This window comes from Arachis ipaensis, chromosome B9, assembly GCF_059453495.1.
Source record: "Arachis ipaensis isolate K30076 ecotype BB chromosome B9, ASM5945349v1, whole genome shotgun sequence".
Lineage (NCBI taxonomy): Eukaryota > Viridiplantae > Streptophyta > Magnoliopsida > Fabales > Fabaceae > Arachis > Arachis ipaensis.
In genome coordinates, this window is record NC_142444.1 from 27415583 (window position 1) to 27431730 (window position 16148).

At 35.2% G+C, this 16148-nt stretch overlaps 1 protein-coding gene across 2 annotated transcripts; it reads left to right on the forward strand.

Moving 5' to 3' along the window:
* Positions 1–2847: 2847 nt before the first annotated feature.
* Positions 2848–10107, forward strand: LOC107617675 (phytochrome A-2). 2 transcript variants are annotated; one of them, XM_016319494.3, is made up of 6 exons: positions 2850–3585; positions 4149–6214; positions 6660–7476; positions 7889–8179; positions 8970–9201; positions 9905–10107. In XM_016319494.3, exons 2-5 carry the CDS (start codon positions 4159–4161, stop codon positions 9181–9183), a joined length of 3378 nt encoding a protein of 1125 aa, XP_016174980.1. In that variant the 5' UTR covers positions 2850–3585; positions 4149–4158; the 3' UTR covers positions 9184–9201; positions 9905–10107. The 2 variants fall into 2 exon arrangements, with proteins under 2 accessions (XP_016174979.1, XP_016174980.1); XM_016319493.3 differs by lacking the exon at positions 9905–10107 and having other exon boundaries at positions 2848–3585; positions 8970–9358.
* The last annotated feature ends 6041 nt before the right edge of the window (positions 10108–16148 follow it).

Here is a 16148-nt window from a genome sequence, read left to right on the forward strand (position 1 = left end):
AGTTCCGCTCCATTATCGTTGCTAGTTTCCCGAGGTAAGGACTTCAGAGCTGTTGGCAAAGCTTGTGGATGTGGTATCTAGTTCTGGAGGTTCAAATTAGAATCCACAATCCTTAGGACATGCAGCCTGCTCTAGTTCCATGCCTGCTGGTGCCTCGTCAGTTGTGCTGGAGATTGCACCTAAGGCAGTTTTACTGTTTTAGTTGCTTCTCCATCCTTTGCAATTAATTTGAACTGCAGTGGTGATGCAGGGATTAGTGAGACTGGACCATTGGAGGGGTTGCAATTGCGACTCCCGGCTCTCCTCCAATGGTCCCGGTTTTCGGTGAGGTTGGAGTACCTGATGGTGTAGAGGATGCATTACATGACGATGATGATGATGATGTGGAGTCCGCCACAATAGCTGATGCAGTGATGATGACACACCACGGAGATTCTAGTTGTGGGTGGGGGAGCATCTAGTTCAGGTACTAATCAGTACTCCCCCCCCCCCCCATTTCTCAGCTCTGGACTTGGATGCCATGGCCCCTCAGAGTGATCCGGGAGTACCTGTTGGCTTCGGGACTAAAGAGATATAGAATACAGGAGTTGTATCTCCTGAAATCATGTGCACTTCACCATGAACTTGTCGATGTAGTTCGCACGAGGCAAAACACCCAACAGCTCCTCAAATCATACCCACGCTGGGCGGCCCCTTGTTATGCCACACAAAGTTCGTAAGGCATCCGCTGACATACTGACCGTCGATCGGGAGGCCTAACTGGTATGTCACATCTTGGAGCGTGATCGTGCACTCCCCGAACGGCATGTGAAAAGTGTGCATCTCAGGCCTTCATCTCTCCACGAATGCGCTGACCAATGGCTCGTCCAACCGAAACCAAGGCTCGTTCAGTCTTACAAGATGGTATAAACAGGCCATCTGCAAGTACGGAACGATCCTATCGTCCAATGACATACCGTGTTATCGTCTCATGCTGGTGATGCAGCGATGGAGCAGCACAACGATAGAAAATTCCTTATCACAATCGTCACAAGACATTTTCAATGCATAAAATTCTGAAACCAATAAACATTGTATGCTCTAACTTTAGGAATTTGTTTACAATAAAGCTCAAGCTTTAGTCATCTAACATATCTTACATTTCTAATCATAATTATTTAACTCAATAAATCACAATTACAAAAAATATTTATATTAATTTTTTTAAAAAACTCAAAAAATTTATAGCTAACGCTACTCATAAACCAAGTCTCCAAGAATATAAGACTAATAACTTCAAAAGTCTAACATATCCTACAACCCTAAAAACCTTCTTAAGTCCCATTTCAAGTTATCAAAATCTAACCACCTAATAGCTTACTACTTCTAATCTGCACTTATATTAAAAAAATATTTTCCTAATCCCTAATTAAAGACTATAACGAACTACCACATGATTTATGTTAACATTACTAGAATTAGTAATTTATGTTTAAAAAAACAAAAATTTTTTCACTAATCTCGAGGTGAATGGCGCCAACAATATGCGCGACTCCATCTAGCCAATATAGACGATTCGGGTTGTCTTCCATGTGTTCAGCTTTGATTTTTCTCAGGCTGCTTTCCGATAATTTCGGATCTGGATGGTGGGGTTGGGTGTGGGGTTTGTATGTTTTGTAGTTCGAATAAATGAAACTCGATTTGTATATATAGCCACATTCACTATAAATCGAAGCCATTGGATTCGAATTACTTGAGAGAGTTATTGCATGCAAATTGAATCTATGGGTTTCGATTTACCATGGAATTTTGTTCACGTGTATAAATCGAATTGAATATATTCGATTTACTTGCAATTGAAAATTGAATCTCTTTGTTTCGATTTAGTGTGGTTATTTAATTCGAAGCCATTAGTTTCGATTTACACGTGAAATCCATTTGCATGCAATTCGAATCTCATGGATTCGATTTAGTACGTATTTGGATAAATCGAATTGATTAAATTCGATTTATGTAGAAATACAATTTGGGACATTCAGATAATTTTTTAGAGTTTGAAGAATTTGCATAATTTTAGATTAGAGTTGGTTTATTAAAATAAATTGTCCTAAAATTTACATATAATAGAAGTTAAAAATTTACTGATAGTATAAAAATATCATTTTATTATTTTATCCATTTTTTTACTTCAAAATAATTTTTTGTTTATGTTTTTTTTCTTTTACAATTTTTTTCACTTTCAATAATTTTTTCAATATCCTACTATTAGAAAACAATAATGTTACGTAACTAATAAATATTATTATTTTAAATCAACACTTAATTAATAATAATTTGTATTTATATTTATTAAAATTTATATATATAAATTAATATAATTTGTATTTATATTTTTTAAAAATTATATATATAAATTAATAAAATTTATTTATTAAAAATAATTTAATATTTATGTTGATGAAATAATAATTAAAATTATTAAAAATTATTAATTTCTAAAATTTTTTATTAAAAAAATACTATGTATATAAAAAAATTAATTATAATATATTTATACATAAATATATATTGTTTAATTATTTTAATATATATTTTATATTTTAATATATATTTTATAGGAATAATTAATTTAGTAGCTTATCGTTTTTATTTACATGGCATAATTGCACTGTTAATTAACTAATTAGTAAACTTTAAAGACATCTACAGGGGTATAGTTGACTCGAGTTTTAAAGCTGATTAATTAACTAAATTACGAAACTTAAAAAATAAAGAAGGAAAAATAAAAAAAAGGGAAGAAAACGATGATTAATTAAGGCAGAGGTGAGAGTGTGATTTTAGTATGGCGTTGGCTGGAGTGATGCAAGCTTGGAAGGTGGAGGGCGAGGCGGCGACATGATCCCCAAAAATGGAATGAAGGAAAGGGAAGCAATTGGCAGTAAGCTTAGCTAGTTAAAAAAATAAAACGCGGCTTCCCCATCTTGCGACTCTCATTTTGTTTTGCCCCTTTTTTTAATCGGTATGCGTGATGCGTGATCATCATGTAACTGTCATTATTGTCCACTTTAGCAACCAAACCAAATGCCCACTTGCCCAATTTAGTGTGTCTTTCCCGAATTAAAATAATTAAAATAATAATATATACATGCCAGAATTGAGAATCCCCTTCCAGAGGGAACTTCAACTATTCCATGACCATCATTATCCCCATCTTTTATTATTTTATTCATTCATTCATTCATTTCATTCGACCATATTCACATGGTGTTTCTTTGTTTTTATAGTGCCCAACATTTATTTACTTATTTATAAATTTTATATATAATACAAGTTTGGTGTTATGGCGGTCCCCTCCTCAGTGATGAGTAGTAGTAGCAGCAGTGCTGAGTGCTGAACTTGGAAGTTGGATTTGGATTTGAGGGTTTCAATTTCTGGGGGGGACACACATAAGATTGCCGTTGATCGAGGTTTTCTTTCATGAATAGAGCTTCTTCTTCTTCTTCTTCTTCTTCAACTGCAGCAGGCACTTGCTTATTTTAAAGCCCAGCTTTTTCTTCCAACTTCCTCTCCTCATTGTTAACAACACTACAAGGCTTCTTCTTTCTTGTAAGCTTAGTTACCTTTTCTCTTCTTTTTAGCATGCTTTCTTTTGTTTTTGGTAGTTAGGTATGTTAGTTATCTATTTGCTGCTGTGGTGGTGGTTGTGGTTTCTTCATTTCCTTTGTTCTATTCATGTATTTTCCTTTTTTTTCTTTAATCACACTTAAATTGTGCATGAAGAAACTGAGATCGTCATTGTTAGTTGTTTTTCTTGAAAATTAAGAGTAAGAATGAGCCATGCGGTTGTGAGTCCATCTGAGTTGAAGTGGGATATTGTTGTTTTCCTTCTTAGGAGAACATCATAATTAAGAGTAATTATATGGATAATGATGTAATAGGCAATTTTATTCACGTGAGATTTGAAGAAATTTAACTTGTCCTTGATTGGGTCATTACATTACTTGCTGAATGAAGCCCTTTTTGCCATATTGAAAACATGTTGAAATTTGCTGCCACTCTTCTTGAATTGCTATAATGAGCAGGATTACAAAGATTTTGTATCTTTGTAGTATGTTCTAATAATAATCCAGTTTAACTTAATTGTGTTATTTCTATTGTTTCAATTGTAGTTCGGTGAAAATGTCATCCTCAAGGCCTAGCCAATCTTCTAGCAATTCGGGGAGATCAAGACATAGCGCTAGGATTATTGCTCAGACCACTGTAGATGCAAAGCTCCATGCTAGTTTTGAGGAGTCTGGTAGTTCCTTTGACTACTCTAGTTCGGTGCGCGCCTCCGGCTCAGCTGATGGAGAAAATCAACCAAGAACAGATAAAGTAACAACAGCTTACCTCCATCACATACAGAAAGGCAAGATGATTCAGCCCTTTGGGTGCTTGCTGGCCTTGGATGAGAAAACATGCAAGGTGATTGCTTACAGTGAGAATGCACCAGAGATGCTGACCATGGCGAGTCATGCTGTTCCCAGTGTTGGTGACCACCCTGCCCTTGGCATTGGCACCGACATAAGAACTATTTTCACTGCTCCAAGTGCTTCGGCATTGCAGAAAGCACTAGGATTTGGAGAAGTTCATCTTCTTAACCCCATCCTAGTTCATTGCAAGACTTCTGGGAAACCCTTCTATGCTATTCTCCATCGTGTTACTGGTAGTTTGATTATTGACTTTGAGCCCGTCAAGCCTTATGAAGTTCCTATGACTGCAGCAGGTGCTCTGCAATCCTACAAGCTTGCTGCGAAAGCAATCACCCGATTGCAGTCTTTGCCTAGTGGGAGCATGGAAAGGCTATGTGATACAATGGTTCAAGAAGTTTTTGAACTCACGGGTTATGACAGGGTGATGGCTTATAAATTTCATGAGGATGATCATGGGGAAGTGATTGCTGAGTTAACAAAGCCAGGACTTGAACCATATCTTGGTTTGCACTATCCGTCCACTGATATTCCCCAGGCTGCACGTTTTTTGTTCTTGAAGAACAAGGTCCGTATGATTGTTGATTGTCATGCAAAACATGTAAAGGTTGTTCAAGATGAGAAGCTGCCATTCGATTTGACTTTGTGTGGTTCAACCTTAAGAGCTCCTCATAGTTGCCATTTGCAATACATGTCAAACATGGATTCAATTGCTTCCCTAGTTATGGCAGTTATAGTCAATGACAGCGATGAAGATGCGGACAACTCTGATGCTGTTCAGCCACAAAAGAGAAAGCGACTCTGGGGCTTAGTTGTTTGTCATAACACTACTCCCAGGTTTGTTCCTTTTCCTCTAAGGTATGCTTGTGAGTTTCTGACACAAGTATTTGCCATCCATGTCAACAGAGAAATAGAGTTAGAATATCAGATTACTGAAAAGAATATCCTTCGCACTCAGACGCTCTTGTGTGATATGCTGATGCGAGATGCACCCCTAGGAATTGTATCACAAAGCCCTAATATAATGGACCTAGTTAAATGTGATGGGGCTTCCCTCTTGTATAAAAACAAGGTATGGAGATTAGGAGTAACACCTACTGAATCTCATATAAGAGAGATAGCTTTGTGGTTGTCTGAGCACCATATGGATTCCACAGGTCTTAGTACAGATAGCTTGTATGATGCCGGGTTCCCAGGGGCTCTGTCTCTTGGTGATGTAGTATGTGGAATGGCAGCGGTTAGAATAACTGAGAAAGACATAGTTTTCTGGTTTCGATCACACACAGCTGCAGAAATCAGATGGGGCGGTGCAAAGCATGACCCTGGTGAAAAGGACGACGGCAGGAGGATGCATCCACGGTCATCTTTCAAGGCTTTCCTTGAAGTTGTTAAGTCAAGGAGCTTACCGTGGAAAGACTACGAGATGGATGCTATTCATTCATTGCAGCTAATACTCAGAAATGCATTCAAAGAGATGGATAGTATGGACATAACCACAAATGCAATAAATACAAGGCTGAATGATTTGAGGATTGAAGGGATGCAGGAACTGGAAGCCGTGACGAGTGAGATGGTTAGATTAATTGAAACTGCAACAGTACCTATTCTGGCTGTAGATGTTGATGGGCTGGTTAATGGATGGAATATAAAGATTGCCGAATTGACTGGCCTTTCGGTTGGTGATGCTATAGGGAAGCATCTTCTCACGCTCATTGAGAACTCTTCAGTTGGTATAGTCAAGAAGATGCTTGAGATGGCATTGAAAGGTATGCCTTTTTTTTCCCGCCTTCTACATCTTGTCCTTATATAATATATTTAAAAAAAAAAAATTGGTGAAGATATAAACTCTTCTCTTTTTGTCTTTTACACATAGCATTGTGAACAAAAAGTTTAAAATTAACAATAACGCGTATATATACTTGGGGAAAAAAGAGGAAGCAGTAATGTGAATCTATCACTATTTAGCCATGTGTATATAAAGCCATACGCAAATATTGCACTCATGAAAGAGTTATGGAAAGATAGCTTGCCTTGTTTACAATTTCATTCAATTTTGAGATACACATGATTTGGGAAGGAGCGGAACATGCTAGGAGTTGAGTGTTCACTTTTATTTCTGATTCTTGGTTGGAGGAATCAGTTCATTCTCTTGCATTCTTGCCTGCCTCTTGTATTCTTAAATTACTGAATTCTTCTGTTAAATGTAATTAGGTGAAGAAGAGAAAAACGTCCAATTTGAGATCAAAACACATGGGTCTAAAGTTGATTGTGGTCCTATTAGATTGGTAGTTAATGCTTGCGCAAGCCGGGATATTCATGATAATGTTGTGGGGGTTTGTTTTGTGGCCCAAGACATCACAGCTCAGAAGACTGTCATGGATAAATTTACCCGAATTGAAGGTGATTACAAGGCGATTGTACAGAATCCCAACCCATTGATCCCCCCAATATTTGGAACTGATGAATTTGGCTGGTGTTGTGAGTGGAATGCAGCTATGACAAAGGTGACCGGATGGAAGAGAGAAGAGGTGATGGATAAAATGCTTTTAGGAGAGGTTTTTGGGACTCAGATGGCTTGTTGTCGTCTTAAGAACCAAGAAGCTTTTGTTAATTTTGGTATTGTACTTAATAAAGCCATGACCGGTTTGGAGACAGCAAAGGTTGCTTTTGGTTTCTTTGCTCGTAGTGGGAAGTATGTAGAATGCCTGCTTTCGGTGAGTAAAAAATTGGACGTCGAAGGTGTAGTTACTGGGGTCTTCTGCTTCTTGCAGCTAGCTAGTCCAGAGCTGCAACAAGCATTGCATGTTCAGCGAATATCTGAACAAACTGCCTTGAAGAGACTGAAAGCTTTAACTTATATGAAGAGGCAGATCAGGAATCCTTTATCCGGGATGATGTTTTCGCGGAAAATGTTGGAGGCCACTGAGTTGGGAACGGAACAAAAGCAACTCCTACACACCAGTGCTCAGTGCCAGTGCCAGCTTAGCAAAGTTCTTGATGACTCAGATCTTGACAGCATCATTGATGGGTATGTTAGCTATGATTTTTCTTTTGTTTAAATTTTGCATTATCCTTGGATTCTTTAATGTTAACAAGATATCAATCAGATTTTATCAAAAAGAAAGAAAAAATAAATTAGGCCTCCTAGGCTCCTACTTCAGCATAGAAGCGCAAATTCGAAACCTCATTGTAGATAAAATTAGAAAGTTAACCTCATTTTTTGCTAAGCCAAAAAAATAAGGGACAAGTAGTAGAGTCCTAACATTTGGTGTCATCTAGTTATAAAAAATATTTAGATAACAACGGTTTAATCCAGAAGAAACTTGAGTATGCTTTTAGAATAGGAATTTATGATGCTTGATAAATTACTCTGTCATTATTGGTCTTGAACTCTTTCGTAACAATTATATATATCCCTTTCTTCCCATTGTGATCAACAGTTACTTGGATCTTGAGATGGCTGAATTCACTCTGCATGATGTATTGGTTGCTTCCCTTAGTCAAGTAATGGCAAAGAGTAACACCAAAGCTATCCGAATAGTCAACGATGTCAAAGAGCAAATTGTGACAGAAACCTTATACGGTGATAGTCTTAGGCTTCAGCAGGCCATAGCTGACTTCTTATTGATTTCCATAAACTTCACACCCAATGGAGGTCAAGTTGTAGTAACAGCCACTCTGACCAAAGAACAAATAGGGCAATCTGTCCATCTTGTTAATTTGGAGCTCAGGTAAACTATTCACCCACACACGAGGCATTTGAAACTCCATTATTTTTTATGTTTTTTTCTTCATAACATATCTGAATCTGTTGTGTCTAATTCCTTATTATTATATATGTAATGTATATCTTATAATGTCAACATTAAACCATTTCCCCGTTGTTTGCTACATTATTTATGTAAAAACTGACCTGAACAACTAATAAATAGACTTTGATTTTAATGCATTATCAGTGAAAATATTTTTGAATAAATTATCATTTCTACCCATAAAACTTTAGAACACTGACTAATTTAACCATGACTAAACGAAATTAGCTTTTACCCACAAAAGATGGTTTCTACGTGATAAAAGTACTCAAACATTAAATTTATCCATAGATAGATTTGTCTAACATTCCAAACTTTTATCGCAGAAATAGTAGTTCCTTATCTTTCATGGATACAAAGTTTTGTTTATTCATGGGTAGATTTGTCAGCATTCTAAACTTTCATGAGTAAAAATAGTAGTTTATTTTATTTTGTGAAAACATCGAATCATGTATTACCATGTCACCAAATGTTTTCGCTCAATCATCTACTATAAAGTCTTACAAGTATGTGTTCATAAGTCTGTCTATTTTTGAAACTCACTCCAACAACTTTCACAAATTACTCATCACATGTCCCGTGTAGAGTGGATTCATATCGTCACAGGGGACATGGCGATGAGTTGTTGAAAGAACAAAACTGTTTTCACATTGATTGTACATAAAAATAATGCTAAACGCAACTCCAATAACTTGTGTAATACATGCAGCATAACACATCCTGGTAGTGGGGTGCCGGAAGCACTGCTGAACCAGATGTTTGAGAGCAATGGGCTTGAATCAGAGGAAGAAGGTATAAGCCTTCTCATAAGCAGAAAACTTCTAAAGCTGATGAATGGAGATGTGCGTTATGTAAGGGAAGCAGGCAAATCATCTTTTATCCTATCTGCTGAACTTGCCGCAGCTCATAAGTTGAAAGATTAGAAGTTTTGGCCAAAAAAGGTTAGTTAATAAGATGTTACAAGATAATGTGCTTTTTGTACATCAGAAAGTGACTGGAATGAGAAATCAGTTGCATTCCTTTGTGCCTCTAGTTTGTTTCTGTAACTTATTGTAACGCATGCTGTAGATATGTATTAATTTCTTTCTCATTCCTTCATCAGTTCTTGCACTAGCGCTAGACACTGTTAACGACATTGATTTTTTAGGTCGGTTGTTGTCACGAATCGCACTTCAGTTTGTTGGTTTGCAAATTTAAGCTCTCTTCGCCATATTGAACTGAAAATCCAGTGATTAGAGATAAACTTATTTATCATGAGATCATGTCATCAGTGTTTTTAAACTTTTATTTTTACTTAGCATACTGATATTTGGCATTTTTCACCCTTTAAGTCATCCATAAACGATTTCAAACTCCCTATTTCAGTTCTTTCATTTGTATTTTGAACAATTTGTGCTATAATTCCTCTCGCCTTACATTTGTCGAAAAATTTTGCTCTCTAATTTTTTCCGTGTGACATTAAGAATTTTAAAAAATTTGCCAGCGTTTTCCTACAATCAGGAGACTCAAATTTTCAAATTTTATCTCAGTGGGCGTGTCAAATTATCTATTTTACACCAAATATCATAAATAACTAAATAAGTCTCGTACAATTTGTAATGACTCTTGTTATTCCTAACTATTTTAGTTTACTTTATTCTCCAGATCAAGAAGGAAAACGCAAACAATCTCTCTAAAACACAAATGAGAAGAATCTCTACATATTCTACATAGAATCATTTCACCTCTTCAATCCTGCAACTCTATCATATAGGCTCAAGTTGTTATCCTAAACAAGCAATGAATCACAAAGTAAACTTGTTACTGTTTATGTAGTAATTTTACTTATATTAAATTGTCAGGTTCAATTTCAGGTTTAATAACACTAATATTAAAAAATTAGTAAACCACTTCCCGCACACATACAGCAACAGCGGTGGCATCACCGACAGCACTATCTCTGCAAAAAATCTGCAACCATAGTATTATTAGTATACAAATTACAACATTCTTAGAATCTAACTCCAACGGACTAAAATAGGAGACTTAAAACCATAAGAAAAAGCGAACTAATCAAAATTACTAAATCCATTAAGAAAAAGGCAACTCACGATGAGTATAATGGTGGTCTCGAAATCATGAACGGAGCTCCGACGAAAGAGAAATCAACGGCGAAAGTTTTGGATAGAAAAAGAGAAACAAGTTTTAGAAATATGGGAAGACTTGGTCAAAACTAGATCAAAACTTAACAGACAGCATCAACGGAATCTCAATTAACATACAAATAAATCAAGATTAATTCAGTTTTGAACAAGTCGATCATCAACAAAAACACATACAATTTATTTTGGATTCAAATGAACCTCAATTAAACTAAGAAATGAATCAAAATTACTTAAGAAAAAAAAATTTAGTCAATACTTATCAGCAGTATCAAGTGAACCTCAATTAATTCACAAATGAATCGAAATTAGTTCAATTTTGAACAAGTAATAAAAAGAATCAATTATCAACAAAAACACGTTGAATTTATTTCTGGATCCAAATGAAACTCAATTAAAACAAGAAAAAGAAAAAACACAGCAACAACAACAATAATAAAAGAATGATGATTGAGAGAAAATTCGCAAAGAATAAGAAGTATGAAGGCAAAGAAGAAAAAAGAAGAACGCGAAGACGAAGATGAAGAAGAATCATTGATACGTGCGTGTGTTCACGTTGGTGTAATAAAATTGGTTCTTGTTGAATTTGGACCTGATTGGTTGAACTTGATATAAAAATGTTTGGATGTGTAGTTGGGCTCATTGTTTATTAGGTTTAGCTAATATATGTCTTTATAGCACATAATAAAATTTCCAATTAAAAATGTTTTTACAAAAAAAAATATAAAATTTAAATTTTCAATGCATTTGTTACGTCTTTATTATCGTAAACTATTTAAAATTTTCTATTATTAGCAACATTAATTAAACCCTTATTTATTTTCAAAAATGATCAGACTTACTAAATAGGAAAGGAAAAAAAATTTGATGCCCAAATCGTTGTGTTTTCATAATTAAATAATCGATTTTCATTTCTTAACTAATTTCTTGTCTCCTTGTTCACTATGTATGTATCTTATAAAATCTCATGATTCACAACCTAAAGGACGGTGATGTTAGTAAGTAGGTAGCTATTATAATACTCTCTTATTGTTTGGAGATTTAAAACTCCATAAAATTTTAAAAAGAAAATATCATAATTTATTTCAATCCTGTATTAATTTGATCCAGCGGTACATATATATTGATAGGATCATTAAGTAACTAATGTATTTTTTTTTAAACTACAAACACATTAATAATAACTTCTAAAATATATTTTCAATAAAAAATAATTATGAAGAAGATATATAATAATTGAAATTAAGTTATCAATTAAATCTTATAATTTAAATTTAATTAAATAAGTTGGTTATTTACATGATATTTTAGACAATTAAGTACTTTAAATATTTTGATGTAACATTATTTAAATATTGTAACTTAATTAGTTGTATATATTGTTGAATGTTTATAAATTAATTATGACTTTCCTTTTTCAAATCGGTATATAATCCAACTTCATGATAAAAAAAAAATAAAAGAAGAAAACTGATATACAAAACATAAAAAAATAGAGTAAGAAAAAAAAAACAAAATAAATAATGAGCCAAACATATAAATATTAGTTGAAAGTTGATATTTATAATTAATACTGTAATAATACTCTAGTACAGGGGTGGCAAGCGGGAAGCCACTCCGTCAAAATTCCGCCCTTTGACGGGCTGGCTCATCTCGCTCCGCCTAGTGAAGCGGTCCCAGAATTTCAGCCCGTCCCACCTAACGGCGGGCTGGCGGGTTGACGTGCTAAGTCCGCTAAATATTTTTTTTTACTTTTAATTATTAAATAATATATATAAAGGCATAAAAAAATCTCTTCTATTTTTTTACTTTTAACTATTATAATTTCTAAAAGTATAAACAAATTATAATTTTTATATTCACAAACATTAAAGTCTTTGTAATTATAAAATATAAATATCTAATAAACATAATTATAAACCAAATTTTCATCCAAAATATAATTATAAATATTGTTCCCAAAGTAAAATAAATATAATCCAAAACATAATTATAAATATTGTCTCTAAAACAAAATAAACATAATCCAAAATACTCAATTTTCATCTTTATTCTCTTGTAAGTTGGGTTGGGAGAAGTTGGGTTTTGGCAAAAAAAAAAATTGTAAAAATACCCCTTGCCAAAAAAATTACCAAAACCCACGGTTTAAGCAGTGCTGGTTAGGCAGGCTTTGGTTATTTGGCGGTCCCAATTTTCAGTCCGGCCCACCTTTTTGGCGGGTTACACGGGCCGACCCGACGGGTTACACGGACCGACCCGACAGGTTTAGGCCCGTTTGCCACTCCTACCCTAGTACCAACGATAGCCACAATAAAAATGGACCAACAAATTAAATTTCGTTCATTTCAAATTTAAATTTTAACATTCTAATTCTATTAAACACCATTAACTCTAGAAGAATATTTTGGACATTTTAAAATTGATTTTAAATAAAATATTGAAATCATTATAATATTTAAAATTATGTTTTTTAATTCATTTAAATAAACTTAATTCTAAAATAGTTTTTATTGTTTAATTTTAATATTAAATATTATATTTCAATTTATTAAAATCAAATCCAATTTCTTCTTTCTAATTCAATAAAACAAACTTAATTATATAGCTGCTATTTTTTAACTTTAAAATTACCTAAAGTGTATTTTAGTCTTTTAAAATCAAACTTAAATTTTAACATTCTAAATCCATTAAATGACATTAATCCTAAAAGGTATTTTGTCATTTTAAGATTAATCTTAAATAAGATATTTTAATTTTTTTATATTAAATTTAAATTTTTAGTTTTTTTAATGCATTTATTTTTTTTAAAGATAAATGTTATTTTATTAATATAAAATAAAAGTGTTTCCATAAGAAAGTACAAAAGAATTTGGTATTCCCATTGATCATCAACTGTGACTGAAAGACTAAGAGCTTAAAAGAGAGTAAAGTAAGAGTAAAGAAAATTAGCAGCATCTATCAGGTATGGCTTACGAGTTCACGCACTAAATTGCTGGCTTCTTTCACTATCTCTGGTGCCGGGCTTATTACCTTCTCAAAAACACATCGATTCCTCGCTTTCCAAGTGCTCCAACACAGCGCCGCTATGAGGAGGGTCTTTTGTCTACCGTCGAATTGAGCCGCTACCCAGGATAAGACTCGTTGCTACCAATTGAAAAAGGTATCTTCTTCTCTCATCCATAGGTAAGGGGTTATTAAGCTTAGACTCTATATTATTGGAGACAAGGGGCATTGGAACAAAGCATAAGAAATTGATTCAGCCTTCAACATGCATCTTGGACAAGTGGCAGGAGTGGATGCGAACCGGCTGTGAACTTGTTGCAACACCGGAAGCTTTTCATGAAGACTTTTCCATAGAAAAATCTTAATTTTATGTGGTAATTTCAACTCCCAAATGCTATTCCAGACTCTGTTGTGTATGTTCTGGGGCCTCAATGAAGTAGGAGAATGAAAGAATCCATAAGCAATTTTGTATCCTGACCCAACTTCATATATACCAGATTTTGTCCAGCACCAATTAACTTCATCCTCCTCCTCTGTTGGTTTGATTAAAAAATTTTATTGCATATATCAACTGAAAAAATCGACTCAATCAGATTTCTATTCCAGCTTCTATCAGGATTTAGTAACGCACTAACGTAATACACTTGCAAATTTGGTGGGATTGTGAGTGCATTTTGAGGGACATTAAGGGGCACTGATGGTGGGAGCCAGGGATCATGGAAGATGCGAACATTAGTGCCAGAGCCTATTTTCCATAACAAACCTTTCTCGATCACCTTGCGTCCTTCAAGAACACTTCTCCAACCCCACGACGGTACGCTTCCTATCTCTGCATGTAGGAAATCTGTATATCTGAAATATTTAGCTTTGAGCATTCTTGATAGAGTAGAATTAGGGTATTTCATTAGACGCCAACATTGCTTGCCCAATAAAGCCAAATTTTGTGCCCTTAGGTCCTTGATCCCCAGCCCTCCATCTTTCTTCGGTCTCGTCATTGTGTCCCATTTAATCCAAACCATTCTTCGTTCTGTGCCTTTTTGACCCCACCAAAATTGCGAAAGCATGCTATGAATCTCAGTCAACAGCGTGTCCGAGAGCTTGAAACAAGAGAGTGTATAAATAGGAATCGCCTCCCCCACCGCTCTCAATAGCGTGTGCCTGCCACCTGATGACAATAGACTTCTTTTCCAACCCATAATCCTCTTCTGAACTTTATCCTTGATAGCTCCAAAAGTTGCTTTCTTTGATTTTTGAACTATAGAGGGCAGTCCCAGGTATTTGTCTTGTGCTCCGATATGTTCAATATTTAGTGTCTGAGCAACTTCTAGTCTTGTGTTTTGAGGTGTGTTGTGACTGAGAAAGATAGCCGACTTATTCAAATTGACTTTTTACCCACTGAAATCCTCATATATTTCTAGCAATTCTAGAATACTTTGGCTTGTATTAGGTGCGCTCTTGCAAAAACAAGATTGAATCATCAGCAAACAAAAGGTGATTAACTGTTTGGCATCTCCGATTAACTTGAACTCCTTGAATTAATCTGTTTTGCTCTGCCTTGTGTAGCAAGAAGGAAAGCCCTTCTGCACAAAAAGAAAGAGATATGGAGATAGGGGTCACCCTGTCGGATGCCCCTATTTGGTCTAAAATAGCCAAAAGGTTGACCTTCCACAACGACAGAATAAGAAACAGTCGTTACCAATTCCTTAGTCCAGTTAATCCATTTAGCATCAAAGCCCAGCTTATCCATAATATACCATAAAAAATGCCACTCAACCCTATCATAAGCCTTGCTCATGTCTAGTTTAATAGCCATCTCATGCTCTGCCCCACTTCTCTTATTTTTCAAATAGTGCATACATTCGTGGGCAATTAGAATATTATCTGAAATGAGTCTACCTTTGAGAAACGCACTCTGATTTGGCCTTATAATTTTATTCATAATACCTTGTAATCGGTGCACCATAACTTTAGAAATAATTTTATACATAACTGAAGACAAACTGATCGGTCGTACTTGAGTCATGTCACTGGCATCTGACACCTTTGGAATCAAACAAATTTGAGTATGATTGAAGATTTTTAGAATTTTACCATTGTGAAAGAAACTTCTCACTACCTTAAAAACGTCACCTCCAACTATATCCCAGAAAAAGTGAAAAAACTTACCTGTAAACCCGTCATCACCAGGAGCACTCTGAGCATGAACACTAAATGTAGCTCTTTTGACCTCATCCATAGTTACTGGCCTTTGGAGCCTACGGTTCATGGAAGCTGTAACCTTAGGCTCCAAATCCTCTAAGTATGGATTCGGATCAGCCGAACAAGAAGAAGTAAAAATATCGCAAAAGTAGTCTTCAGCTACCTTTGCAATATCCTCCGGTTTTGATGCAATCTCATTGTCCCTCCCCACTAATCTCCAACTTATGTTCCTTCGCATCCTTGATTGAAATTTCTGGTGAAAGAATCTAGTGTTCTGATCTCCTTCTTTTAGCCACTTGACTCTAGATTTTTCTCGCCAATAGCTCTCTTCTTTCAAATATGCCAGCTCCAACTTCTCCTCCAAACTGGTAACCTCCTCTCCCCCATTGATTTCAGCCACCCGCAACTCCTCTAGTTTAGCTTGAAGGTCCTCAATTTCTTTCCAGGAGTTTGCTTTGTGAGTTTTCTGCCATTGAACTAGTCTATGTCTACAAACTTTCAACTTTTGGGACAAGGAGAACATAGCCGAGCCTACAACTTCCATT

Excerpts from the sequence above, each read along its gene's own strand:
- LOC107617675 (XM_016319493.3), top strand. The coding sequence starts at position 4,159 with ATGTCATCCTCAAGGCCTAGCCAATCTTCTAGCAATTCGGGGAGATCA. Across the intron at positions 7,477-7,888 it reads CTTGACAGCATCATTGATGG|TTACTTGGATCTTGAGATGG; the intron begins GTATGTTAGCTA and ends TGTGATCAACAG. Across the intron at positions 8,180-8,969 it reads CTTGTTAATTTGGAGCTCAG|CATAACACATCCTGGTAGTG; the intron begins GTAAACTATTCA and ends TAATACATGCAG.